The sequence below is a fragment of the Aythya ferina genome (genome assembly GCF_964211825.1).
Source record: "Aythya ferina genome assembly, chromosome: 15".
Lineage (NCBI taxonomy): Eukaryota > Metazoa > Chordata > Aves > Anseriformes > Anatidae > Aythya > Aythya ferina.
In genome coordinates, this window is record NC_140314.1 from 11,743,991 (window position 1) to 11,769,751 (window position 25,761).

Consider the following 25,761-nt stretch of genomic DNA (forward strand, 5'->3'; position numbering starts at 1 on the left):
CGTCATAGGGAGGCCCTGCCAGGCCGTGACGTCACGGAGCGGCGCTGGCGTCACGCGGGAAATTCGCCCCCCCCCGCCCCCCCCGCGGCAGAACACGAATCCCCCCCAAAACCCCCCCCCAGGCACCCGAGTTCCCCCTAAATCCCTATGGGGGGGGGGGGGGATTCGCTTCCTGCATCCGGCCCGGCTGGGCTGGGGGGGGGACCCCACGCCACGTCCCCTCCCCCCTCATTTTATTTTACCCCCCCCCCCACGCGTGACACCCCCCCAGGAGGAGCAGCAGCGCCCACGCGTGTGCGCGTCCCCTCCACGGGGGCTCCCCGTGCGTCTCCGCCTGCCCATCCGCGCGCCCCCCCCGCTTCTCCCCAACCCCCGCAGCCCCCCCAAAACCCCCCTAAAACCCCCCAAAACCCCCCCACGCCCCCCCCCCCGGGGCGGTCCCAAGCATGCGCTCAGCTCCCACCCGCGAATGGCTGCCGGGGCGGCGGCGCGGCGGGGCCGGTCCTAGCGGGGCTCTCCGGGGGGGGGGCGGCCATAAATCACGGCGGGCAGAGCCCCCGCCCCGCCCCGGGGCTGCCTGCCGGCCGGCCGGGGGGGGGCGGTGGTTGTGGGGTGGGGTGGGGTGGTTTGTGGGGTGGGTGGGGGTGGGGGGGTGGGGGGGCAGAGCCCCCGCCGTTCCCACCGCCCCCGGCCCCGGCGCCTCGCAGATGTGGCGGAGCCGCCCGCTGGCCCCACGGCGGGGGGGGGCCGTGCGCCGAGCCCCGCGCTGAGCCGCCCGCAGGTAGGCAGCGGGCTGGGGGGGGGGGGGAGCGGGGATGGTACTGGTGGTACTGGTCATACTGGTGGTACTGGTGGTGCTGGTGCTGGTGGTGGTGGTGGGAGCCCCCCCGGACGCGTGACAGCCCCCCCAGGAGGCTCCCGGCGTGCCCCCCCCCCTCCAAGCTCGCCTTTTGTGTCACCCACCCGTGACCGCGTCCTCCCTCCGGCTCCGTCCTTGTCGGCGTTTTTTTTTTTTTGGGGGGGGGGATGCTCGGGGCTTTATTTATCCTTTATTTATATTTATTTATCTATCTATCTATTTATTCATTATTTTTTTTGGGGGGGGGGCGGTGATGTCACCCCGCCGCTGGATCCCCCCCCCCCCCCACTACCCCCGTGGGTAGCCCCGGGGACCCCCCCCCGGCTGTCCCCGCAGCGAGGCCGCGGGACGTTTTGGCTGCCCCCCCCCCCCCTCCCGGAGCCATCTCCGCTGCCCGACAGAAGCCGCTTCCCTCCGTGTGTCCCCCCCCCGTGCCCCCCCCTCCCCACGGCACCCCACGAACCCTGTCCCGAGTGGGGTGGGGGCACAGATGGGGACAGCGCCGTGGCCACCCCGCTTTTGGGACACCTGGCACAGGGCCGCGTCCCGACAGCTTTTGGGTTCATCCCCCCCCCACCCCAAAAAAAAAACACCCCACCCGTGTCCCGTCCCCCCCCCCCCCCCCGCGAGGCTCCATCGCCGCATCCCTGCGTGGGGCGGGGGCCGCGGGTGGCAGGAAGAGGAAGCGGCCCCAGCCGTGGGTTTGGGATTTTTAAAGGGCCTGGGGCTGCGCCCCTCCCCTGGGCCCCCCCCTCCCCGTGTCCCGACCCCCCCCCACCGTGGGGTCAGCCCCCCCCCACCCCAATGCGTGCCGTGGGGCCGCGCACCCTTGGGTGCCTCCTGTGCGTCCTGGGGGTGCGGGGAGAGGCTGGGGAGGGGGGGGGGGCTCAGGGCAGCGTCCCCACTTTTGGACATGGGGGGGCTCTATTTTGGGGGGGGGGGCATCACCTTCTCTTACAGCACCCCCCCCCTCCAGCTGCTTGCTATAGGGCGGGAGGGGGCTCCCCCCTATGGGGCCAGCCCCACAGCCGGCTGGAGGATGGGGCGGGGGGGGATATATGTGTGTGTGTGCGGTGGGGGGGGGGTCTCCCCACCCCCTCGGCCGGGCCCCCCCCCCCTCTGTGTGTGTGTCCCCCCCCCCCCCCCCGCGGCTCCTCCGCATTCCTCAGCGTCTGCGCCGCGCTGGAGCCCGGCCAGAGCGGGGGGCCCCGGCGGCGGGGCAGGGCGGGGGCCGGGCCCCCCGGGGCGGTGGCAGCGGCAGCGGCAGCGAGGGGGGGGCCCTGGGTGTGTGTGTGTATGGGGGGGGGGGGGGTTAGACACGCGGGGGGGGGGTGCCACGTGTGCTGGGTGCGCTGCGCCCCCCCCCCCCCTGCCCGGCCCCACGGTCTCCCCCCCGCTCTGTGCGCGCACGCACCGGGATGGGGGGAAAAAGGGAAAAAAAATGAAAAAAAAAAAAAAAAAAAAAAAAAGGATGGGGAAAAGGGGAAGGGGGGGGCACCGGGGTGGAAGGGGGGGGGGCTGAGGAGGAGCCGGGGGGGGCCCCGAGCTGAGCCGAGCCGCGGGCAGCCCTTGCCCGGCCCCAGCGGCGGAGGGGCCCCGGCGGGGGAGGAAGCCGGGGCTGGGGCCAACGCGCTCGGGTCACGGCGGGGCTGGAGCCGCCGCCGCCCCTGGGAAAGGGCGGGGGGGGCCGGGGGGGGGCACCCAGGGAGGAGAGGGGGGGGCCCGGCGGCCACCCCCGTGGATGCAGGCGAGGGGCGCGGGGGAATCCCCTGGGGGGGAGTGGGGCGGGGATGGGGATGGGGATGGGGTCGGGGATGGGGTTGGGCACAGCCCCCCCCACCCCACCTCGGTGCCCCCCCCCCCACGTCGCCCCCGCGCTGCGCCCTGCCCTTTGCCCGCCGCGGGAGGGGACACGGGGACACGGGGACACCGGCACGGCCCCGGCTCCGTGCCAGCGCCCCGCGGCCTTGAGCCCGTGCCAGACCCCCCCGGTTCCACAGCTGGGGGTGGGGGGAGCCGGGCGATGCGGTGCTGACCCCCCCTTTCCCAAATAATCCCCAAATCTCTGCAGCCCCCCGCCCGCCGCCGCCATGCATTCGCTGGACGAGCCGCTGGACCTGAAGCTGAGCATCTCCAAGCTGCGGGCTGCCCGGGACAAACGGGAACGGGGGGGCCCCCCCGGCCCCCGACCCCGTGGCCCCATCGTGTCCCCCCCCCCTCCACGCCAGGACGCCCCGCCGGCCGGGGAGAGCCGGGGTTCGGCACGGGGGGGGCGTCGGGCAGGAGGGACCCCCGGCCTCCTGGCACACTCCAAGCTGCTGGAGAAAAGGGACGGGCGCTTCCCCCCCGTGCCCGTCATGGACCTGAGCCTCTCGCCCCCCCCCGGCGGGGAGTCCCCGGGGGGCAGCGCCCCGCTGTCCCCCGAGCGGCCGGGGGCGAGCGACCTGCCCCTGCCCGCCGCCCCCCACGTGAGTACACTCAGGACCCCCCTCCCCACCTGTACAACCCCCCCATGGCATCCCCAATCCGCCCCATTTATTTTTTTTGGGGGTCGGAGGGGGGGGCCCTGCACCCCGGGCCCCCTCCCTGACCGCCGTCCCCATTGGGTTCCGCTGTAGGATTTCCAGTCCCTGCGCTACATCGACGGCATCCCCAGCTCCTTCCAGTTCTTCCTGCCACTTGGGGCCGGGGGGGCCCTGCACCTGCCCTCCTCCGCCTTCCTGCCCCCCCCCAAGGACAAGCGCCTCTCCCCGGAGCTGCCCCTGCCCAAACAGCTCGTCTGCCGCTGGTCCAAGGTCAGCCGGGGGGGGCACTGATGTGGGGCTGGGGGGCAGAAGTATACGGGGCTGATGCAAGGGGTCGTTTGCACCTCCCCAACCCCTCAGGGAGTCCGGGGGGGGGTCCTCGGGGATGGGGATTTGGGGGAGGATGGAGGGTCCGCAGCCCCCCCCACCTCACCCCAGCCTCGTGCCCGCAGTGCAACCAGTTCTTTGACCTCCTGCAAGACCTCGTGGACCACGTCAACGACTTCCACGTCAAGCCCGAGAAGGACGCGGGGTACTGCTGCCACTGGGAGGGCTGCGCCCGCCACGGACGGGGCTTCAACGCCAGGTGGGTGCGGGCTGGGGGGGCGCCTCGGGCTCCTTGGGGGATATTGGGGCTGGGGGGGGGACAGCGCTGCACCCCTGGGGGGGGCTGGGCTGCGAGGGTGGATGGCACCGGGTGATGGCACCAGGTGACGGCACCGGGTGTCCCTGCGAGCTGTGGTGGGTGGATGGGGGGGCATAGATTTGGGGTCGGGCCCTGGCCCCCCCCAAGCTGACGGCTGCGGGTGCAGGTACAAGATGCTGATCCACATCCGGACGCACACCAACGAGAAGCCGCATCGCTGCCCCACCTGCAACAAGAGCTTCTCCCGCCTGGAGAACCTGAAGATCCACAACCGCTCGCACACAGGTCAGCGTGCGGGGCTGGACGGGGTGGGGGGGGTGACCCTTTGGGGGGGGGGATGGCGGAGGTGTCCGGCCCCGCCAGACCCGGCACCGTGCCGTCCCGCAGGCGAGAAGCCCTACATCTGCCCCTACGAAGGCTGCAACAAGCGCTACTCCAACTCCAGCGACCGCTTCAAGCACACCCGCACCCACTACGTGGAGAAGCCCTACTACTGCAAGATGCCGGGCTGCCACAAGCGCTACACGGACCCCAGCTCGCTCCGCAAGCACATCAAAGCCCACGGCCACTTCGTGTCCCACGAGCACCAGGAGATGCTCAAGGGCCACCCGCCCCCCAAGACGCCCCTGGGCTCGGCCGACGTGCCCTACGTCAACGGGGCGCAGCTCGTCATCCCCAACCCCGCCGCCCTCTTCGCCCCCCACGGGTTGCCGGGGCTGCCCATCCCGCTGGCGCCGGCCCCCCTCGACCTGAGCGCGTTGGGCTGCGGGGCGGGGGGCTCTGGGGGGCTGCCTGCCCTGCCCGGCCCCGCTCTGCCCCTCAACGGCGGCCCCTTGAACTTGGCCAAGAGCCCGCTGCTGTCCTCGCCCTTCGCGGCCGGCGGCCTGGGGCTGCCCGTCATGTCGCTGCTGGCCGGCGGGGCCAAGACCGAGGCTGAGAAGGCGGCGGGGGGCAAGGGGGGCAAGGGGCCGGAGAGCCGCAAGCCGGGCGGCGAAAGGACGGAGCTGGGGCGCCTGCGGGCCCCCCCCGAGAGCCTGGCGCTGCTGCCGGGGGCCGTGCTCGACCTCTCGGCCGGGATCGGGGCGGCGGGCAGCCCCCCCGAGGCGCTGCCCCCCGGCTGGGTCGTCATCCCACCCGGCTCCTTGCTGCTCAAGCCGGCCGTGGTGAATTGAGGGGATGGCCCCGCTCCCGGAATCGGGGCGGGGGGACACGCGCCGAGACCCCCGGCGCTGCCTCCGCCGGCAGCGGGCCTGCGCGCGATTTTAACCTTCACGAAAGAAGATGGGACTCTTCTGAGAATAGCAATAATCCCTCGGCGCACGCAGCCGGCCGCGACCCCCTGCTGCTGCCCGGCCTGAGCCCCACGGCCCCGCGGGGTGGGCCTGGGGGGGCCCTGCTCCGTGCCCAGCCCCGGCCTCGGCAGCCGGAGACGCCGCTATTTATTTATCGACCAGACCCCTGCTCCGACGGGGCCCCTCTTGGGCTCTTCTGCTGTCGCTGACTTGGCGTCTCCCTGCCCGAGGCCTCGGCCCCGCCGGTGCCAGCCCGGGGCTGCGGTGGGGACAGCAGGGTGGCAGCTCGGGGGGCTGCTCCTGGGTGTCCGTCCCCAAAACGCCCGCTCCGCGGCTGGGCCACCCCGCGCCGCCTCCCCGGCCCCCCCCGTGACAAGGCACACGGCCGCGTGTGCCGCTCGCCGCGCCGGCTCCGCACCGGGGCAGAGCCACCGCGTTCAGCTATGTTCATACCTAACCGTGTAACGAAGCGCATGCAGGCAGCGCGGGCAGGGCTGCGGGCAGCTGCCAGCGGCACGTTGGCACCGTGCAGCTCGGTGCCGCGTGGCTCGGTGCCGTGCCGGCTCCCTGGGGCCCCAACGGGGTGGTGCCAGCCCCATGCTGTGGGGCAGCGCCGGTGCACCAGGCGTCTTGGCTAAAATAGAGATTTTGGGCAGCACCGGCACGGCTGGGCAGACAGGGCGCCCGCTCCGCTCTGCCAGCAGCGCCACGAGGCAGGAGCCTCGGGGATGGCGACCCCACGGAGGTGCCCCGAGGCCCCTCGAGCTCCATCCCTGCTCCCCCAGCCCCGACCCTCCCTCTCTGAGGGACCGCTCGCACTCACCCGGGGCCACGACCACCCCCAGCACGGGGGCCAGCTCTCCCTGACCGCTCCCACGGCACCGGTGCCTCTCTCGCCCCGGTGCGCACAGGGGGGTCCTGCGTACCTCGCCCCGCCCCGGGCAGGACCCCTGCCCACGGCTTTCTCCGAACCGGGGGTCTCCCCGACCCCGACCCAGCTGCAAGGAGCCCCAGGAGGGGCCCAGGCTCGGGGAGGGTCGGGTCCCCCGGCCGCACGCCCCGCGGGGAGCCGGTCTCCCCGTGCTCACCGTCCTCGGGCCGGGGCGCGGCGGCCGCCCGGCACTGCCACAGCATGGCGTTCGGCCATCGACCAGGCCTCCCCGGCCGGTGTACGTTTTTCTTGCTCGTTTGTTGGTTTGTTGTTGCACATTCCAGGACATCAGTATTTTAACGGTCTCTAAGTGCCTTTCTATTGTAGTTTCTGGGTTGTTTTTATTTTCCTCCTGTTGGGCTCCATCGCTGTTAGCATAGAGTTTAAGGACTACAGAAGTAAGAGATAAGCTAACGACTATAACACTATATTCCTCCATGGGAGAGGAAGTTTATTAAGAAAACAATAAAGCAAAGTTGAAGTAAGTTCCTGTTTCAGTCTGTGCCCGGGGCTCGAGGGCAGCGAGGAGCCCGAGATGGGGACAAAGTGCTGAGCTCGTGCCAGGGGACAGAGGGGTGACACCAGCGCCATCTCCTTGGGGCTGGGGTCCCGGGGCACGGCTGGCTCTGCCTGGCCTCCCTGGGGGGCTGAGCCCCCGCCAGGGGCTGCAGCAGGGACAGCCCCCGTGTGTCCCCGCACGGCTCCTCGCTGCTGTGCCCCGACCCAGCTCCTGTCCTTGCTGCCTGTCTGCACGCAGCTCCCGGCTCTCACGTGGTCCAGAGCCAGAGGCATGTGTGCAGCCGGGCCAAGAGCATCCAACCCCCCACTAAAATAGCTCCTGCGGCCTTCCCGGGCGTGATTTGTGCGCTGGCAGCCCTGGCTGCCCTGAGGCCCAGCTGGGGACACCCCTCCTTCCTCCTCCACCTTCCGTCATCCGCAGGACAGGACGCAGCCCGTGCCAGTCCCTTGCGTCTGGGTCGTGTTTTTGCGCTCTGAGCCGAGGGCCAGGGCACAGCAGCAGGGCAGGGGCAGCGCCAGGGCCGCCCCTTCTCCCTCCCCGGGGCGCAGAGCAGCCAGGCCAGGCGGTGAAGGACACGGCGTTTATTGGCTACCTTTAACTTAAGGGAGAGGGAAGCAGGGGCGAGGGTGGCAGGAGTCACGTCTCGGCTTTCCAGCCCTTCTCCTTCTCGTCCTTGGCGCGGATGCGGAGCTCCTCGTCCAGCCGCTCCTTGGCTCTCACCACCTGCGGGGACAAGGGGACAGGGTGACACAGAGGGACAGAGCACCCACACCCTGCCCGCTGGCACCAGGCTCTGAGTCCTTCCTGCCTCACCAGGGCTCTGAAAGGGGCTCGTTGGCAGTGACTGTCGGTGCTGCAGGTCCCTCACCCCCCCCTAAGGCACCCAGATGGCCTCCAGCATGACAAAGGGTGGGGACAGAGCCTATTCCCGACCCCTTGTCAGCACAGCCCTGCTCAGCTGGCACCAACAGCCCCCAACCCCTCCCAAAGCAGCCAGGCAGAGGCAGCAAAACCCTCCCTGCATGGCCTTCGGGTGGGTTCAGCCTGTGCAGGAGACGCTGTTGCCCTAAAACATGTTTCTGGAAGGTTCCTCTCAAAGCCAGACAGGCTAAGGGCACAGCTGGGGGGACCCCACACCCCTCCTTTTGCTCACCTTGGACTGCAGGTAGAAGGAGCCTCCCACAGACTTGTCGTTCACCTTGAATAAGTGGTCATAGTTCTGCCAAAACAAAGCTCCCGGTCAGTCGCTGCCTCCTGCACCCTCTGCTCCCCAAATCCTGGTGTCCTCTGGCACTGGGGGTGGAGGCTGCTTCACCCCCAGTACCTCTGGGGAGCAGTGTCCCCACCCCCGGGCAGCTCTGCCAAGCAAATTCCTCCGTGCTCCAGCTCAAGCTGGGGCAGCGAATCTCTCCTGGGACGAGCCATGCCCAGGACAGCACCCACAAACCCTCCAGGGACCAGACATCACCCCCACCACCCCCCACCAGCCACAGGCACCCCGAGGGAGCCCCTACCTTCTGGATCTCCTCCTGGTTGAGGTTGGAAACGTTGAGGATCTGCTGAGCTTCCTGCAGGCTGATGCCGATGATCCTGGAGGCGGCAGCAGACTGGGGCCTCTCCGAGCGCCCTCGCGCGTCTGCCGCAGCTCGGCTCGCTGCCGGGGACACCGTCAGCCCTCTGAAGGTGCCTCAGGGCCCGGCCCCGCACCCCAAAACCCCAGGGGCTTCCAGGCGGGTCACAGCCACAAAGCCCCATCTCAGCCGCCCGTGTCCCTCATGGGGCCACCCGGGTGAGGTCCCCTCCCGGCACCTAGCGCTGGGGAGGGGGCAGGAGCCTGGGGGCCATGCGAAGGGACTTGGGGGTGTCCCCTCTGTGCACAAAGGGACCTGGGGGTGTCCTCTCTGTGTATAAAGGGTCTTGGGGGTGTCCTCTCTGTATATAAAGGGACTTGGGGGTGTCCCCTTCTTGCACAAAGGGACCCGGGGGTGTCTTCTCTGTGCATAAAGGGTCTTGGGGGTGTCCTCTCTGTGCACACAAGGACCTGGGGGCGTCCCCTCTGTGCACAAAGGAATCTGGGGATGTCCCCTCCCTGCACAAAGGGACTCGGGGGTGTCCTCTCTGTGCACAAAGGGACCTGGGGGTGTCCCCTCTGTGCATAAAGGGACCCAGGGTTGTCCCCTCCCTGCACAAAGGGACCCGGGGGTGTCCCCTCAGCCCGGGTTTGGGGGAGCTGGGCTCCTACCTGCGAACTCCTGGCGCAGCGCCCGCATGAAGGCCCGTCCGACCACCTGGGCCCCCACCAGGATGATCTGCGCCAGGTACTTGGCCTGTGGGGACAGCGGGGGGGCTGTCACCGCCGGCCCCGCCGTGTCCCTGCACCCCCCTCCCCACCACACCACCTCCGGATCCGGCCTCCCTATCCCCTGTGTCCCCTGTGTCCCCTGTGTCCCCTGCCTTGTCCCCTGCCCCCTCGGCTCTCTCCTCCCTCACCCAGACCCTCAACAGCCCCTCCACCCCCTCCCTGTCCTTGTCCCTTGTCCCCTGTCCCCCTCCATGGGTCCTGTCCCCCCACCCCGTCCCCTGTCCCCCGCCCCACACCCAGCGCCCTGTCCCCTACCTCCCTGCCCCGATACCCATCCCTTGTCCCCCCCCGTGTCCCCTACCACCCCCCTGGTGTCCCCTATCCCCCCTCGTGTCCCCTGTCCCCCCCCCAGCCCTCACCATGTCCCCGCCGCCCCTTCCGCTCCTGACGGGGCCGGGTCAGGGAGCGGAGGGCGCGGGGCGGAGCCGCCTCCTTCCTCCCCCCCCCCACATCGCCCCCTGCTGGCGGCTGCCGGTAGCGGCCGGGCGCCATTTTGCCCTCCCCGGCCCCTCGGCCCCACACAAGCAGCAGGCGGAGCGGGGCGAGGCTGCACGGCTTTAATGGCGGGGCCGGCCCCAGCGCCGACACCGCGTCCTGAAGGGTCGGCTCCGGGCAGCCCGGGGGCCATGGGGAGTCCGGGGGCTCTGGGGAGTCCGTGGGATCCGGCGAGGATCAGTCCTGTGGGGATAGGGGGCGGTGAGAGCGGCAGGGCTCGCTCCCCGCGCCCCCTGTCACGGTGTCCCCATGTTGTGGTGTCCCCATGTTTAAGCAGCCCCAGTGTCCTCATGGTGTGGTGTCACAGTGTCCCCATGTCGAGGTGTCCCCAAGTTTCAGTGTCCCAGTGTCCCCAAGTTGCGGTGTCACAGTGTCCCCATGTCAAGGTGTCCCGGTGTCCCCATGTCCCGCTGTTCCAGTGTCCCCATATCACGATGTCCTGATGTCACAGCATCCTGGTGTCCCCATGTCACGGTGTCCCCATATTGCAGCATCCCAGTGTCCCCATGTCATGGTGTCCCCATGTCATGGTGTCACAGCATCCCCATGTCAAGGCGTCCCAGTGTCCCCATGTGACTGTCCTAGTGTCCCCATGTCGTGGTGTCCCAGTGTCCCCATGTTGTGGTGACCCGGTGTCCCCATGTCGTGGTGTCCTCATGTCGCAGTGTCCTAATGTCCCCATGTCACGGTGTCCCCATATTGCAGCATCCCGGTGTCCCCATGTCATGGTGTCCCAGTGTCCCCATGTCAAGGTGTCCCGGTGTCCCCATGTTGTGGTGTCCCCATGTCCCAGTGTCCCCATGTCAAGGTGTCCCAGTCTCCCCATGTCACGGTGTCCTGGTGTCCCCATGTTGTGGTGTCCCCATGTCCCAGTGTTCCCATGTCGCAGTGTCCTGGTGTCCCCATGTCGCGGTGTCCCCTTGTCCCCATATCACAGCATCCCGGTGTCCCCATGTCACGGTGACCCAGTGTCCCCATATTGTGGTGTCCTCATGTCGCGGTGTCCTGGTGTCTCCACGTCGTGGTGTCCCCTTGTCCCCATGTTGCAGCATCCCAATGTCCCCATGTCGCGGTGTCCTGGTGTCCCCATGTTGTAGTGCCCCCTTGTCCCAGTGTCCCCATCTCGTGGTGTCCTGGTGTCCCCGTGTTGTGGTGCCCCTTGTCCCCATGTCCCAGTGTCCCCACGTCCCCACCATACCTACCCACTCAGCCTCATCCACGCCCTCGAAGGAGTCCTGTGGCAGCGGGTCGTCGCGGTTGCCCAGCCGGGCCACCATGGCACTGAGGAGCTACGGGGCAAGCCGCACAGTGGGGACGGGGCTTCACGAGGGGGTTCAGGATCCCCCCACAACCATCCCCATCCCCGCGCTCACCTCCTCCTTCTTCTGCTCGTCCGTCTTCTCCCCCAGGTACACGGCCGCGGGGACAAACTTGCGCGCCGGCTGCTCCTTGGGGGCCTGGCTCACTGTGAGGACGGCACGATGTGGGGCAGCTCCAGGGGGGGCAGCCCCACACACGGTGCCCACCTCGCCCCTCTGCACCTACCTGGCGTCATGTCGGGGGGACGGAGGTCGGCGCGGCGCTGCTGCCCGTCCTGCCCCTCCAGCCAGGCGCCGGCACCGAGGGACGGCTCCCACCATACGCGGGTCGGAGGGAAGATGTCGTCCTGGAAATACTCCTTCTGCAGGACGCGGGGTGGTGAGGGACAGGGGAGCCTCCACCCGGCCCCCCCACGCCGCCAGCCCCGATGGCTACCTTGACACGAGGCACGCGGAAAGCCACCGGCTCAAGGGCGCCCTGGCCCAGCCGCAGCGCTCGGGCGAACTCCACCTCGCGCACGTCGCACGCCGTCTTGCGCAGGAAGACGAAGCCCTTAGGGGAGCAGGTAGGTGAGCGGGGTGGGAGCAGGGACGGCGGCACGGCCCCGGCGGGCTCCCCCCCTCACCTTGTGGGGGTCGCTGGAGGTGAAGCTGTTGCACTCGAGGAAATAGGGTGGCTCGGGGGTCACCTCGTAGAGGAACACTCTGGTGTCACCCTGGGACAGAGCGGGATGGGGGCTGGTGTGAGGGCACGGCGGGTCCCACGCCGCGGTGCCCTGTGCCGGCAGCCCTCCTGGATGCAGGACCTCCCACCTTGCCAGTGAGGAAGACGACGCTGGTGTCCTCGTCGTAGAAGGGCAGGAGGGTGGACGGGGCCACGTCGAGGCCGAGGACGGAGAGGGGCCCATCGGGCAGGGCCTGTGCCCGGTACAGGAGGATCCTCCGCTCGCTGCGGCTGTGGGGATGTGGGGGTGGGTGGGTGGCACAGCAGGGCCCGATGTGCCCGGTGTCCCCATGGTGGGCACTGAGGTGAACCTCATCCCCTGGGGACTGTGCCCAGTGGTGGCCATGCCTGAGGAGGTGCAAGGGACATCCACGTGCCCGCCCTCACCTGTCGAAGCCGGAGACGAGGAGGAAATCGCCTCCACACACCCAGACCACGCGCGCCCCGCGGCCCCCCTCGGGGCCTGGGCCCTCCTGTGTGGGGAGAAGGAGGGTCACCGGCTGCACCCCCTGCTCAGCAGCTCCCCGCGTGGGGACCTGTCCCCTCCCAGCTCTCCTGTCCCGTTCCTGCTGCTGTGGTCCCACCTGCTGGGGCTGGGGGCTGCGCCGGGGCTCGTAGAGCCGCAGCCGGCCGTCCTTGCTCACCGTCGCCAGCTGCCTCCCATCGGGGCTCCAGGCCAAGCTGAAGATCTGGGAGATGGAGAGTGCCCCCATCAGGGATCCGTGCCACAGCCCCCGGCTGGCCCAGGGGACTTGGTGGCCGGCTGGGTGCACCCCGTGGGTGTCCCATGGGCACCTCTCCTCCCCGATGGCATCTCAGCACCGTAGTTCAGGAACCAGCTCTGAGCTGGCACCCAGCTGCGCCGCAGCGTGGAGGCCTGGCACGTCTGGGTGCTGCGGTCCCCCGGCGCTGCCTGACCCTACCTGGTCTGTGTGTCCCTGCAGGCACAGCACCTCCTGCCTGGCACCCAGCTCCCATATCCGCACCGTCATGTCGTAGGAGGAGGAGACGAGGAGGTCAGCCGCCACGGGGTGGAAGCGGATGGAGTAAATCTTCTCCGTGTGCCCTGGTAAGGAGAGCGGAGTGCTGGCACTGGGACGGGGACGCCACCAGACCCATCTGCCCATGCGGCTCTGCCTGGACACCCAGGGACAACCAGTGCTTGAGCTGTGTCCCTGCACTGTGCTCACCTTGCAGCACAGCCTCGGGCTCCCGCAGTGTGTCCTGCAGCCCGCCTTCGGGGACCTGCCACAGCCGGATCTTGGCATCTTCACCCGCTGCAGCACCGAAACCACCACGGAGAGAGACAGGCAGGGGGTGAGCGGTGACACGGGGCACAGCGTGCCACGGCAGGGTGTCAGTGCCCCACGGAGCGCACCCTGGGCACAGCACACGTACCAACAGCGAGGCGCCGTGGGTCAAAGGGATCCCAGCAGAGGTCGGCCACCGCCGTGCCGTTCTGGATGGTGGGCACGGCTGTGTCGGGGAGACGGCCCGGCTTGGAGAGCTGGCGGAGAGCAACGTGTCACCCAGGGTGTATGACAGGCACGGGCACCCATGTGCCGGGCACAGCGGTGGCACTGAGAGCCTCTTCCCACCGCCGTACCTCGAGGACGGCGATCTGGCCGCCAGCGGAGAGCAGCGGGAGGGCGACGCGCTGGTGGTTGGCGCAGAAGCCGTCGCTCTCGCCCGGCGTGGTGAGGCTCAGCCCCCGCAGGTTGGTGATGTGGGTGTCGCGGTGCAGCACCGCGCCCTGCGCGTGCCGGAATCGGGAGCTGGGCCCTGCGGAGCCGGGGGGGGCCGCTGAGTGCCACGGCTCCTCCGGCCGCATGGGTGGGGTGACGCCGAGCCCACCCCGGCACCCACTCACCCAAAATGCTCTGCAGAGACTTCTGGCTGGGGCTGCTGACGAAGCCGCTGGAGGGGCCGGTGCTGGCGGAGAGCGAGGTGGCGGCGCTGCTCGGCGAGGCCAGCGAGCCGGAGGGCGAGGAGTAGCCGCTGCCTTCCTGCAGGAGACGGCGTGTGGGCAGGGGGTGCTGCCCTCGCCCAGCCCAGCCCCTCCCCGGCCCCTCGCGCCCCCGTGCTCACGCTGCGGTCGCTGTCGGTGGGGCCATCGTCGGGCAGCTGGGTGCTGGGCGCCGCGGGGGCGATGACGGGGGAGTGGAAGGTCTGCGTGGGTCTGCGTGCGGGGTGCAGGCTCACCTTCCCCACCTGCAGAGTGGCAGCACTGTGGTGAGCGGGCACTGGCAAAAGAGCCCCCAAGTCCCACCCGCTCGCTCTCAGAGGAGCAGGTTTGCCCCCACAAAACTCCCTTTTCCCCCTCCTTCTGCAATCGCCCCCACCGAAACCTGCCGCTCGTGGTGTGTGGCTTGCAGGAGAGGCCCTTCTCCAGCCCGTGGCTCTGGATGCAGTAAGGATACGGCCTCAACCTCTACGTTTTTAAGGGAGATGGTGGGAAATGTGTTTTCACTATTAGATTTTTACTCTTAGCTGCACCTAGATGGAAAATAGAGCTCACTTGGCTGAGCTCAGGAGAGCGTTTTTGAGCAGTTCCTTGCTGGAAAAACATTTTAAACTCAGTGGGTGCACGTCAGCGGCAGGACAGACGAGACCTCCTGAAGCCGTATTCAGAAGCAGCCGAGCACGGGGCTGGGCAGCTCGGGGTGAAGCTCTGCTTGTCCCCAGGGGCCTCCTTCCCACTCTGTGGTCAGGAGGTGGCACCCTCTTGGGGGTGCACCTCGGTGCCCTGCCACCATTGCGGCCACCCCAAAAACCCACTGGCGTTTGGGAAACAGACTTGATTCGTATGAATCTCCACTTCCCATTAAAAGGATGTGATTAAAAAATCCCACACATGCCCTTCCACGTCCCCGTCCCCATCCCAAGGCTGTGGTGTTGTCCCTGTGCCGGCACCAGTGCTGCCCCCAGCCCCGGGCCATGCCAGCCACGGGGACACCCCCTGGGTGACACTCACCTGCTGGCTGTCCCCTGCCCACCAGGCTTGGGCATCCGTGGCCGGCAGCACCCCGGCGCAGTCGGGGAACAGATCCTCGTGGAACTCCTGGACAGACTGCGGGAGAGGGGGCGGGCGGAGGTGGTGCTCTGCCTGCGGCCCCTCGCTGTCCCCTGGGCACCCGGTGGCCCCGGACAGGAGACCCCCGGGCACCTTGTGGCCACGGAGCCCCGGCCGAGCTGCACGCCGGAGCCTGTAGGTGTCAGACGCTGCCCAGCTCTGGGCTGCGCCGTGCACCCCTGAAAGTACCCGGCCTCCAAAACGCAGCCCCTGCTCTGCCAACAGCAGCACCCAGCTCTCAGCACCCACCCTGCGGCCCCTGCCCCAGCGCCCAGCCTCCGTTACGCAGTGGGGTCCGGTAGCACCCCGCATCTTCCACCCAGCACCCAGAAATCAGCCCCCAGCACCCAGGTTTCAGCTCCCTGCAGGTTTCCCTCCTCTCCTGCTCCCCCCAGGCCAGGGACACGGGTCCCCCGCCACCCCTCCCCACGCCTGGGTGCCCTCCATCCCCCGGGGGTGGCACCCGTGAGATGGCACCAGGCCCCCCAACATGGTGCTGCCCATAGATTTGGGCATGGGGCTGAGCTAGGGGCACGCCTCCGTGCCTCAGTTTCCCTGGGGAGCTGAGCCCTGCCTGGGAAATGTCCCCACGGGGACAGAGCCCCCACCCCCCGAGCCCGTGGCCGCCCTGCGGCAGCGCTTACGCTCTGGTTCTTTTTTTAAACGTGAGTTTTTTCCACAACAGTGTCTGTTTACAGAAAAGGGCATTTCTGTAGCCACCACCCTTTTTTTTTCTTTTTTTTTTTTTTTTCCTCAGAAAAATGCTTTAGGGAGTGGAGAAGGGCCTGAGCACATCGTGGGCAGTGAGAGAACCTGGCTGGGACACCGCGGCCCCGCACGCCGCTGTCAGTCCCCAAATCTGTGGCAGGAGGGAGCGGGCACCAGGGTTATGGGGACACGGGGTCCAAGCTTGATGCTGATCCCCCCGAGGGAACCCCGCGCCCCCTTACCTTGCGGGGCACGATGTAGCTGACGGGGACGAGGAAGGTGTCGGTGAGCTGCAGGACGCGGAGCACCTCGCAGGCCATGACGTCCAGGGCCAGGCGGGGGACGGCGGCCAGACCCCGCGTGCGCCCCTCGGTCAGGCACTGGGTGACTGGGGACGGACAGGACACCCGTGGGGTGGGGGCGAGGCTGAGGGCCGTGACAGCCCGGCGTGGGGCTCGTCCTGCTTACCTTGGGTGAGCGTGGGCTGTGCTGGCACCACCTCGAAGCAGTACAGGAGGTTTTCACCCTGGAAGAGACGCGGAGGGGCTGGGGTGTAAGCGGGGGTGCAGGGAGCACCCCGCCACCCCCCGTGCCGCGGCTCCTCACCTTCCCCCCCAGCACCAGCAGCCCCGTGTCGGCGTCGAACAGCGGGATCATGGCCCTGCAAAGGGAAGGAGGGCGCTGAGCACCGCAGGATGGGGCTCAGCACCTTGCCCTGGCACGTGGCAGCGCCCCAATAGGCACGGGGCCGGATCCTGCCCTCTCAGCCCTTTCCCCCGCTGCAGCCCCAAACCCCAGGATCACTGCAGGTGGGCGCACGCCGGTGGCTTCCCGGCCGTGCCCCCGGCACCAGGGCACTGCCGGGTGCCCTCGGTGAGGCGCATGGGAACGGCCTTGAGCATCTCCCCGATTTACAGCCTCCCGTGGCACGGCCCTGCCCCGCTCAGCCCCGCCGTGACAGCTTTATGGCCGCGAGACCTTGGTGGCCGCCTCCGGCCGCCCGGTGCGTGGCACGGCAGCGCGGGGACGGGGCACACGGATGCCAAATGTGGGCGAGGGAGCCCGGGGCTCGCCTGGCCCCGCTGAGGCACTGCCCCGGGGCTGCCCGGGCCGGCTCAGCCTGTTCGGGACGGGCACGGGGCCGCGGGGCGCAGCCGGCACGCCGCACGCCTCGCCGGCACACGCCGCCCTGCCAGTCCCGCGGTCGGGGCCACCGGCTGGGCTGGCCAAAGCGTCCCTGTCCCCGTCCCCGTCCCCGTCCCACCCAGTGGCTGGAGGGGACGGGGAGCACCAAAGCCCTTCTCTTCCTTCCCCACGATGCGGATGGAGGAGAAAGCTCCAGAGGCAGCTTCCAGGAGAACAAAGGGACAATATATTACTTTCGGGTTGACATTTTTGTGGTCGTGCCGGCTGGGGGAAGGGAGCACGTGCAGTGCCGGGGTTTTACACGGAACGACTTTGAGGAAACGCAGCCCTACAAAGGCGCCCGGCCCCGTGCGCCCACCCCGGCCGGTGCCCAGCCCTGGCAGCCCTGTGCCCACAGCGGGTCCCCACAATGGGGACGCTGCAGAGGACGTCGTGGGGTGGCCGGGTGACACCGGGGACGGCCCTGGCTGGCACGGCACAATCCCAGCCCGTGGCTGTTGGCACAACTTGGGCAAACAGCGCTGGGGTGGCTCTGGCAGGCACAGGGGTCCCCTGCCTGGCTGCGGTCACCGCTGCCAGCACTGCCACCAGGGCCCAGTGCTGGGACAAGGGCACCTCTGGGTGCCGGGACACCTCGAGGCGATGAAGGGCGAGCCCTTGGAGCGCGTGGCACAGCTCTGCTGTCACCGGGGCACCGCGACGCCAGCCCCACGGGGACACCCGGAGCCCCCTGTCCCCAGCGGGTGGTGGCGGGGGGCTCCACATCGGGGCAGCGGCCCCCCGGGACCGGGTTTGGGGTTTGGGGCAGGGGGCACCAGGGCTCCGCTGGGGCACTGGGGTCACCCATGGCCATGGGGGCACAGGGGGCACTGGGGGGCTGCTGGGGGCCACAGGGGCACCAGGGCCTGGTGGTGCTGGGGGCGCTGCGCCTGCCCCCCCCCGAGCAGCCCCCGGGGTCCGGGGGTCCCTGGGGGTCCCCGGGGGTCCCCGGGGGTCCCTGGGGCGCCCCCGCGCCGGGCCCCAGGTGAGCAGGGGGCGGAGCCTTTGCGGAAGCCCCGCCCCCCAGCCACCTCCCCCGACTCCTTCAGCCAATGGGGAGGCGTCGGGAGAGATGTCCCCGCCCCCCCAAGGCTTCGCCCCGCCCCCGGGCTTTAAAAGCCGCCCCCCCGCGCCCGGCGCGCTCAGAGCGGGGAGCGCCCGCCCGCAGCCATGCGCTGAGCGCCCGGCACGGCCCGGCCCGGCACGGCCCGGCCACGGTGAGTGCCGCGACCCGGGGACCGCGGGCAGGAGCGGGGGGACCGGGCTGATCGGCACCGCCGGGTGCACGGCGTCGCCTGGGGAAGGGGCTTCGTCGGCAGCCCCAGGGTGCGCGGGGACCAGGGGACCGGTGGCGGGGTCCCCATCCGGCACGGTGCCTCCGCGGGTCCTGTCCCCCACCGCCTGCCCCTGTCACGGCTTTGTCCCCGGGTCTGGGGCTGCCCCGGCACGGGCAGGGGGTGAGATGGGGCTGCAGGGACCCCCCCGCTGCTGCTGGGTGGCCGTGGTGGTGGTGGGGCACAGCGCGGTCCCGAGGGATGTGGCAGCAGGGGACAGCGGGCACCGGTGTCCCCGTGGGGCTGTGTGCCAGCGGGGCCACCCGCCAGCCTGGCCAAGGGGATGCTCCCCTAGCTCTGCTGCCGCTGTGTGCCTGCTGTCACGCAGCGCGGTGTCACCGGGGTGTCACCAGGATGCCACCGGGCTCCTCGCCTCCCCAGGTGTGCCATGGGCTGAGCGCCCCTCGCCGTGTCACCTCCCTCCCTTGTAGCCACCACGCTGCCCCGAGTGCCCAGGCATCCCGGTGCCACTTTGGGGAGATGCTCGGGTGACAGCGCCAGCCAGACGTGTGTCACCCCTCCGTGCCATGGGCACGTCCCTTTGTACGGTGACCTGGTGGTGGCAACCAGCTTGGCCTGACCCAGCTGGGGCCGGGCTGCTGCCCACACGGCGCTGGGCCGTGCCGGCGTGACGAACGACACTAATTACTATTTTTTCGCCGCCACACCAAGCCCGGGTGGCCTGGCCGGGTCGCCCTGACGCAAGCGCTGCCTGCCCGGCTGGCTCCGCCGCCCCGGCGGGATGCGGCAGGAGGAAACGCTCGGGGACACGGCGGCCACAGTCAGGCCGCAGGAATCCGCGCGTGGCAGCAGGGCGGCACCGCCGGGCTCCCGGGCGCGTTGGCTCCCGGCGAAGCCACCCTGCTGGTTTTTCCCCCCCCCCCTTCCCGGCACCTGAGAGCCGGGAGCGCGGCCGGGTCACGGGGGCAGGAGCGGGGCCGAGGGGCTGGCGCCAAGGGGGAGGCAATAACCAGGCCCGCATTCCTCTGGGGCTGCTGCGGAAACTTTAATTAAATAGGGAGGGGAGGCTGGGGAGGAGGTGGGAGCTGCGGCGGAGGGCGGGTTGAAGGGAAAAGGGGGATTAGGGGCTAATCCTGCACCCCCGCTGGGGGTCGGGAGGGGGCACGTGCTGACACGGGCTTGTTTGGGGGGCATTAGGGAGGGCCCCGCGTGCAGGGGCTGGGGAGCGGCGCCTGCAACTCGAGCTGGCCGCCGGTGCAGGCCCCGCATTCCTGCGCGCGGGGCCCCGAGCGGCGGCGGGGACGTGGCCGTGCCTGTGCCGGTGCCCATGAGCGGCCGGGGTGGCCACCGGGCTTGGCTGCGTGCCGGCAACAACGGTGGCTTTGTTCGGCGCCAGGAGCCGGGCGGATGCGGGGCCTCGCTCGCCGGTGCGGGCGGTGATGGGAGGAGGTGTCCCGGCCATGCTGGGTACCCCCGGCTCAGGGACCCGCCGTGACACGGGGTGTGACGTGAGAGTTTGTGGGACCCCTCCTGGCTGCAGTTTGGCACCCCTGGGTTTGCCAGCCCCTGATGTCAGGAGGGTAAGCAGCTCTGTGGGAGCTTGCACCACGGAGAAGGGATGCTCACCAAGCGCCAGGGTCACCTCCCTGTGGCTGTGGCAGGATCCATCTGCCCGGGTGTCACCCACGGCATGGGGACGGGGACCCCCTTGAGGAGCCAGCCCTGCCCCTCATCCCCAGCAGCTGCACGGGGCTGGGATCAGGCTCCCCCTCACATGGGGAAAAGGGGTGACCCCACCATGTCCCCAGGACTGCCAAACTCTGTGCGCACCGACGGGGACACCACGGTGCCCACCCCGAGCAGGGAGCGGGGCTCACCGGTGCTCCCAGCCCACCAGGCTGGCAGGCAGAGGCTGCGCGAGCTGGGGAGGCTGAGCCCGGATCCTCCTGCAGCCGGAAAATATGAATAATTCGGCAAGTATCTGCGGTGCAAGCAGGGGGGAGCCCAGCCAAGGCAGCAGCAGGCCGCTGGCAGGGCGGCCGTGGGATGGCCGAGCACCTCCAGGAGAACATCTCCAACGCCTGGATGCGCCGAGGCTGTTCTGCTCCCCTCCCCTATGGAGCTGCCAAGCCCCCGGGCTGGATCAACCCCTCAGCACCCTGCGAAAGCCCATCCAGGGTGCCGAGGCGATGCTGGCGCGTGCCGGCGGTGCCGAGGGAGAGGTGGCGGAGGCGGGAGCCGCGCGGGTGGAGCGCACGGGCACCCGGCCCGGCCGGCAAGGCGGGATGCTCGGCCGCGGTCACGGCCCGGCCCAACCTGCCCGGGGCCGGGTGAGCGGAGCCTGGCAGCCGGAGAGGAAATGCCAGCGTAATTAAAGGGACGAGAGACTTGGAGTCAGCAGCTGGTTGCAGCATGGGACACGTCAGCGAAACCCGACCCTGGCATTGCAAAACCCGGTCCCAGCCCCGAGCTCCTGCACCACCGGCACCCGGCGCTGCCCACCCGGGTGGCCTGGCACAGCCACACGCTGCGCCGGCCCCCAGGCTGTCCTGGCACTGCTGGGGCTGTCTCGGGGTGCCCCTGTTCCCCACTCAGTCCTGAGGTTGGTGCAGGGCTCTTTGCTGGCTCCTTGCTCCTAGGGGCAGCCAGGTCCCCAGGGTGTCACCGGCAGCCTCGTGCTCCTGCAGCCACTCACCTGGGACCTCTGCCTGGCACCAAACCCTCTGAGGGCTCACACAGCGGTGCCAGCACTGTCCCCAGCCCCCTTAACACCCCCAGAGTCCCCAAAACCCCTTCACGAGGCTGTACAACACGTTCTTTAGCTCAGCCATCGTGCCTGACCGCGGTGCACGGGGCGCAGCAGCCCCTGGCAGAGCCACCCACCCGATGGGACCGGGCGGGGGCATGGTGACGGTGACCCCATGGCCACGGAGCGGCTCCTCCCCGTGCTGCTGTCCCCAGGCCAAGTGACTCAGGCGCTGCGGTGACCCTGCCCAGCGGCGCGGGTGCACCCCACCCTCAGGCGCACCCCGAGACCGGGCCACGAGCCGGCCGCCGCCTTAACCCTGTGCTGGTGGTGGGGGGGCACCAGCACGGAGATGCCCCTGGGTGTCGGTGTCACCCCCCCAGCGCTTTTGGGGCCGTGCTGTGCCGCCGGTGAGGCTCGGCCGGGGCCCCCCACGGCGGAGGGGCGGCCGGGGCAGCCGGCGCGTGCTGCTGCGCGACCCGGTAGCCCCCCGCACACGGCGGGGGCCCCTCGCACGCCGCGGGGGTTTTATTTGCCTGAAGCTATTAACAGCTCGGAGCGGCTCGGCGGGAGGGGAGGAGGTGCTGGGGAAGGGGCTGCGGGGGCCGTGGGCACCCCTAGGGCCTGCAGAGCGCCGGCAGTGGGGTGGCGGAGAAAGCACGGCCCTGCTGCAACCCCTCGCCAGCGCTAATTAGGGCCGTCATTAAAAGGGCTGAAAGACGGGGCTGAGAGATGAGCCAGCCACGTCCTAGGCAAGGACATGAGGCGGGACGTCTGTCCCCGGGGCCCCTGGCACGGAGGGGCTGGAGCAGGGGCTGCTACGGCCTCGCACACCCAGAGCTTCCTCCCCTTGGTCCTCCGCCTGCCCACGCCAGCGGGACGGGGGCTCTGTGTCCCAACGAGGCCGGTGCTGTGCCAGAAGCCCGGGATGCCAACAGAGGAAGCTTTCTGGGACGCCAAGTCGCAGCGTGCAGCCAGGGATTTGGGAGATGAGAGGGCTGGAGGCCCGCCAGGGGCTGAGCCCGCCGAGGGGTCACCGCCTGGCCCCGTGCCCCCCACTGCAGCCCGGGGACGTGGCCCCGCTGCCCTCCGAGCAGCAGAACGGCACCGGGCAGGGGCTCCTGTCCTCCTGAGGGCTCTGCTCTGCCAAAGGGACCGCAGCCAAGGTCACAGCGCTGTCCTCTCCCTGCTTCCCCGTGCAGATACGATGCGGCACGCAGGGGCTGGAGGGGGCTGGCAGCACCCATCAGCAGGCGTTTTGTGGCTCCGCACCCCTCTCAGCACCTCGCCAGCTTTGTGATGCCCTCCTGCCACCTATGGCCACGTCCCCAGCACCCTGAGCCTCCCCGATGGGGCTGGGGCAGCCGGTTCCTTTGGCCCCACAGCCTTGCCCTGGCAGCGTTTCGTTAGCCCAGGCCACCTCGGGGTGCCACCACCAGCTCCAGTTCCAAGCGCTGGAGACCGCGCAGCCATCCGAATCCCTCAAAGCACTCACCCCCCCTCCCCAAAACCCCAAACCCTGCCCTACACTTCGCCCTGGCGCTGGGGGCCACGTGCCCACCCCAAAAAGCAGAACCTTGTAGTGATTATGGGGGCAAACCAACAGCGTGGGCAGGGGTCCCGGGGGGTGGGTTTTGCCCGTGGGCGCAGCTCCGTGCGGCACAAGCAAAGGGTTAAGTCCTGCTCGGCGTGCGGGAAGCGGGCGCGCTCCCACCCCCTTCGCTGGCGGAGGCCGAGCCGGGTGCGTCCTGGGATGGAGGCGGCGCATCCCACATGTTTGGTTTGCACCCTGCCGAGAGGAGCCGGGGGGAAGGAGGGGCCCTTTCCCCGCCGCCTCGCCCCGCGGGATGCAGCCCCTCGAGCAGGAGCCGGAACACCATGCACGGAGGAGCTGGGGGTGCGTGGACGCCGACGGCCCTAAATCTGGGGGGTCGGGGGAAAGGGAGAGGATTTGGCTGGGGTGGGCAGCTCGTGTGCTGCTTCACGCCCCGGGCAGGAGCAGCGGCGGGGAGACGTGACCGCAGAGGGGGTTTTTGCGCTCTTCCATGGTCCCTTTGGGGCTGGAGTGTCCCGGGCAGGGCAGGAGGGGATGGTGAGATGCCGAGGGGCTGGTGGCACGGCCACTCGGTCCCTCCTGCGTGGGCAGCCAGGGGCTGGGAGGCTGTGGGGCCGTGCTGGGATGGTGGGGACAGCGGTGGGGACAGCAGCGTGCCCAAGCCTGGCTGTCCCTGTCCCACCAGGAGCCAGGTCGGGGGCCCAGAAACTGCAGGGATCCAGCCCCTCCCTCAGCACCGCCAAACCAGCCGGGTGTTTCGCGTGTGAAGCCGCGCTCGCGGCGCTGCTTGCTCCACGTATCCTCATGCAAACCTCTCTCTCCCGCAGAGCTGACACCATGAACCAGCTGGTCCTTTGCACGCTGCTGCTCTTGGTCCCCGGGGAGCTGGCGCGGGCATGTCCCACTGGCTGCCAGTGCCAGGACCCCAAAACCATCCTGTGCGCGGCCAGACGGGGCCACACCGTGCCCCGGGGGCTGCCCCCCAACACCCTCTCCCTGTACGTCTTTGAGAACGGCATCACGATGCTCAGCGAGGACAGCTTCGCGGGGCTGCCCGCCCTTCAGCTCCTGGACCTCTCGCAAAACAAGATCGCCAGCATCCAGAAGAACATCTTCCAGCCCCTAACGGAGCTTGTCAACTTGGACCTGTCCTCCAACCAGCTGCAGGAGATCACCAACGAGACCTTCCACGGGCTGCGGCTGCTGGAGCGGCTCTACCTGCAGAGGAACAGGATCCAGCACATCCACGCCGCCGCCTTCGACACGCTGGAGAACCTGCTGGAGCTGAAGCTGCAGAACAACCAGCTCTGGGCAGTGCCCCCCCTCGACCTGCCCAACCTCCTGCTGCTGGACATCAGCTGGAACAAGATCCCCGCTATTGCACCCGGGGCCTTCCACGCCGTCAACATCGAGTCGCTGAAGATCGCGGGGCTGGGCCTGACGAGCTTGGACGAGGAGCTCTTCCAGACCCAGAACAACCTCCACGAGCTGGACGTCTCCAACAACCTGCTGGAGCGCGTCCCGGCCGTGCTGCGGCGCCTGGGGAGCCTCACCAAGCTCAGCCTGGCCGGCAATGCCCAAATCTCCCAGCTGCCGGCAGAGGACTTCCAGAGCCTTCACAACCTCCAGGAGCTGGACATCAGCAACCTCAACATCAACACCATCCCTCGGGACTTCTCCGGCTTTTTCCCCAGGCTGCGGGCCGTGACGGCCGCCGGCAACCCCTTCAACTGCATCTGCCAGATGAGCTGGCTCGTGCAGTGGGTGAACGCCAGCAGCGTGGTCCTCCGGCGGCCCGAGGAGACGCGCTGCCACTTCCCCCCCAAAAACTCCGGCAAGCTCCTCCACCACCTGCAGTACGCCGACTTCGGCTGCCCCACCACCACCACCACGACCACCACCACCACCACCACGCCGCGCACCACCACGCTGCGGCCCCCCGCGCCTCTCCCCACCAGCAGCCGCCCCCCGCCGGCGCCCAGCACCGCTGCTCCCACCCCGCAGGCCAGGGCGTCCCCCGGCAGCTCCGCGCCCGTGTCCTTCAGCGTCCCCCCGGCCCCCAGCAGCCCCCCGCCGCAGATCTGCCCCCCACGCACGTGCCTGAACGGCGGCACCTGCCAGCTGGACGCGCGCAGCCACCTGCAGTGCCTGTGCCCGCAGGGCTTCGCCGGGGCGTACTGCGAGGAGGAGGAGGAGGCGAGGGGGACGACGCCGTCCCCGGCCACCCAGGCGCCGACGCCGAGCCGGCGGATCAGCATCACGCAGGTGAGCAGCACGTCCCTGAAGGTGGACTTGCAGAACTACGTCCAGTCCAAAGCGCAGCTGAAGGGCATCCGGCTGAGCTACCGAAACCTCTCCGGGCCGGACAAGCGGCCCGTGATGCTCCGCTTACCGGCCTCGCTCGCCGAGTACACGGTGCGGGCGCTGAGGCCCAACTGCACCTACCGCGTCTGCGTCGGGCCGCTGGGGGAGAAGGTCTCCAAGGAGGAGTTCTGCGTCGAGGCGCACACCTTGCAGATGACCCACCAGCAGCACTCGCCCGTCACCCAGGGCAAGGACAACAACCTCACCCTGATGATCGTCCCCGCGCTGGCCGCCGTGCTGCTGCTGGTGGTGGTGGTGACGGCAGTCACGTACTACCGCCGGCACCGCCGGGCGAAGGCGCACGCGGGCGGCGGGGTGGACGCCGGGCCGCTGGAGCTGGAAGGCGTGAAAGCCTGCCTGGACAACGGGGACCTGAGCACCCACAGCCGCAAGGGGCCAGAGCCCGCGATGCTCTCGGGCGGCTCCGAGTGCGAGGTCCCGCTCATGCAGGCGCACTACCCCAGCAACAACAACACCACCGCGCTCAAGCCCTCCTACTTCTGAGCCAGGCGGCACGGGCAGCAGGGCCGGGGGAGCCCCGCGTGGCCGGCGGCGGCACCCGGCCCCGTTCCTCCGGGCCGAGGAACAGCGAGGAGTTAACTGAAGGAAGGCACAAAGCCCAAACCCGTAACGTGCAATTTCTGAGAGGCTTACACACTTAGGGAGTAGACACTAATTTTACCGCTCGGCGCATGACTAAGTGCCTTGACTTCTGTGACTCTACGTAGAACGTGGGTAGCGAAAGAGAGGGGTTTTCGTTTTTAATTTGGGGTTTGGGTTGGCCTTTTTAATGTTTTTTTTTTTAGCTAGCGCTAAAAAGAAAGTCAGCGGTGACTTAGCTAAGGGGCATCAACGTGCTGGCAACAAGGGCCCTTTAGTGGAGCACGGCCCGTGGCTCTCAACTCCCTGGAAGCTGATGTGAGCGGCGCGGCCCGGCCGAGGTGCTGGGACCCTCGGGACCCCCGGGCCGCGCGCCAAAGGAAGCGCCGAGCAGGCGAACCGGGAATCGAAGCTTTAAGAACTCGGAGAGAATATTTATACACGGTTATTTCCCATTTCTTCTGGGAAAACTCTTTTTTTTTTTTTTTTTTCTAGTACAGGTTTGTGTACATCTGTTTTGTAAGGCAGACCAGAAGGGTGTCTTTTTTTGTAAAAAAAAAAA

General features: G+C 69.2%; 3 protein-coding genes across 6 annotated transcripts in view; 2 read left to right on the forward strand and 1 right to left on the reverse strand.

Moving 5' to 3' along the window:
* The first annotated feature begins 640 nt into the window (after positions 1-640).
* Positions 641-6,738, forward strand: GLIS2 (GLIS family zinc finger 2). Its single transcript, XM_084537182.1, has 6 exons — positions 641-781; positions 2,931-3,327; positions 3,478-3,654; positions 3,837-3,970; positions 4,197-4,315; positions 4,418-6,738. Exons 2-6 carry the CDS (start codon positions 2,950-2,952, stop codon positions 5,200-5,202), a joined length of 1,593 nt encoding a protein of 530 aa, XP_084393308.1. The 5' UTR covers positions 641-781; positions 2,931-2,949; the 3' UTR covers positions 5,203-6,738.
* Positions 6,739-7,342: 604 nt separating this feature from the next.
* LOC311445250 (mitochondrial import inner membrane translocase subunit TIM16-like) overlaps positions 7,343-25,761 on the reverse strand; it is a 39,004-nt gene continuing 20,585 nt past the window's right edge. Inside the window, exons 10-31 of one of the 3 annotated variants that reach the window (XM_084537168.1) lie at positions 16,061-16,115; positions 15,923-15,980; positions 15,697-15,842; positions 14,648-14,743; positions 13,762-13,884; positions 13,544-13,679; positions 13,280-13,455; positions 13,072-13,180; positions 12,864-12,950; positions 12,597-12,739; positions 12,258-12,362; positions 12,061-12,146; positions 11,763-11,904; positions 11,576-11,665; positions 11,386-11,502; positions 11,176-11,311; positions 11,004-11,095; positions 10,833-10,919; positions 9,016-9,100; positions 8,288-8,427; positions 7,927-7,992; positions 7,343-7,496 (exon numbers count right to left, since the gene is read on the reverse strand). In XM_084537168.1, coding sequence (XP_084393294.1) covers positions 7,410-7,496; positions 7,927-7,992; positions 8,288-8,427; positions 9,016-9,100; positions 10,833-10,919; positions 11,004-11,095; positions 11,176-11,311; positions 11,386-11,502; positions 11,576-11,665; positions 11,763-11,904; positions 12,061-12,146; positions 12,258-12,362; positions 12,597-12,739; positions 12,864-12,950; positions 13,072-13,180; positions 13,280-13,455; positions 13,544-13,679; positions 13,762-13,884; positions 14,648-14,743; positions 15,697-15,842; positions 15,923-15,980; positions 16,061-16,115 — 2,362 coding nt within the window. In that variant the 3' untranslated portion in view covers positions 7,343-7,409. Of the gene's footprint in view, positions 7,497-7,926; positions 7,993-8,287; positions 8,428-9,015; positions 9,101-9,494; positions 9,597-9,678; positions 9,814-10,832; positions 10,920-11,003; positions 11,096-11,175; positions 11,312-11,385; positions 11,503-11,575; positions 11,666-11,762; positions 11,905-12,060; positions 12,147-12,257; positions 12,363-12,596; positions 12,740-12,863; positions 12,951-13,071; positions 13,181-13,279; positions 13,456-13,543; positions 13,680-13,761; positions 13,885-14,647; positions 14,744-15,696; positions 15,843-15,922; positions 15,981-16,060; positions 16,116-25,761 lie in introns of those variants that run through there. The other 2 variants (XM_084537166.1, XM_084537167.1) reach the window with 2 other exon arrangements.
* Positions 17,792-25,248, forward strand: VASN (vasorin). Of its 2 annotated transcripts, none has more exons than XM_084537181.1 (2): positions 17,792-17,856; positions 23,063-25,248. In XM_084537181.1, the coding sequence occupies exon 2, from the start codon at positions 23,073-23,075 to the stop codon at positions 25,101-25,103; it is 2,031 nt and encodes a 676-aa protein (XP_084393307.1). In that variant the 5' UTR covers positions 17,792-17,856; positions 23,063-23,072; the 3' UTR covers positions 25,104-25,248. The 2 variants fall into 2 exon arrangements, with proteins under 2 accessions (XP_084393307.1, XP_084393306.1); XM_084537180.1 differs by lacking the exon at positions 17,792-17,856 and adding an exon at positions 21,202-22,577.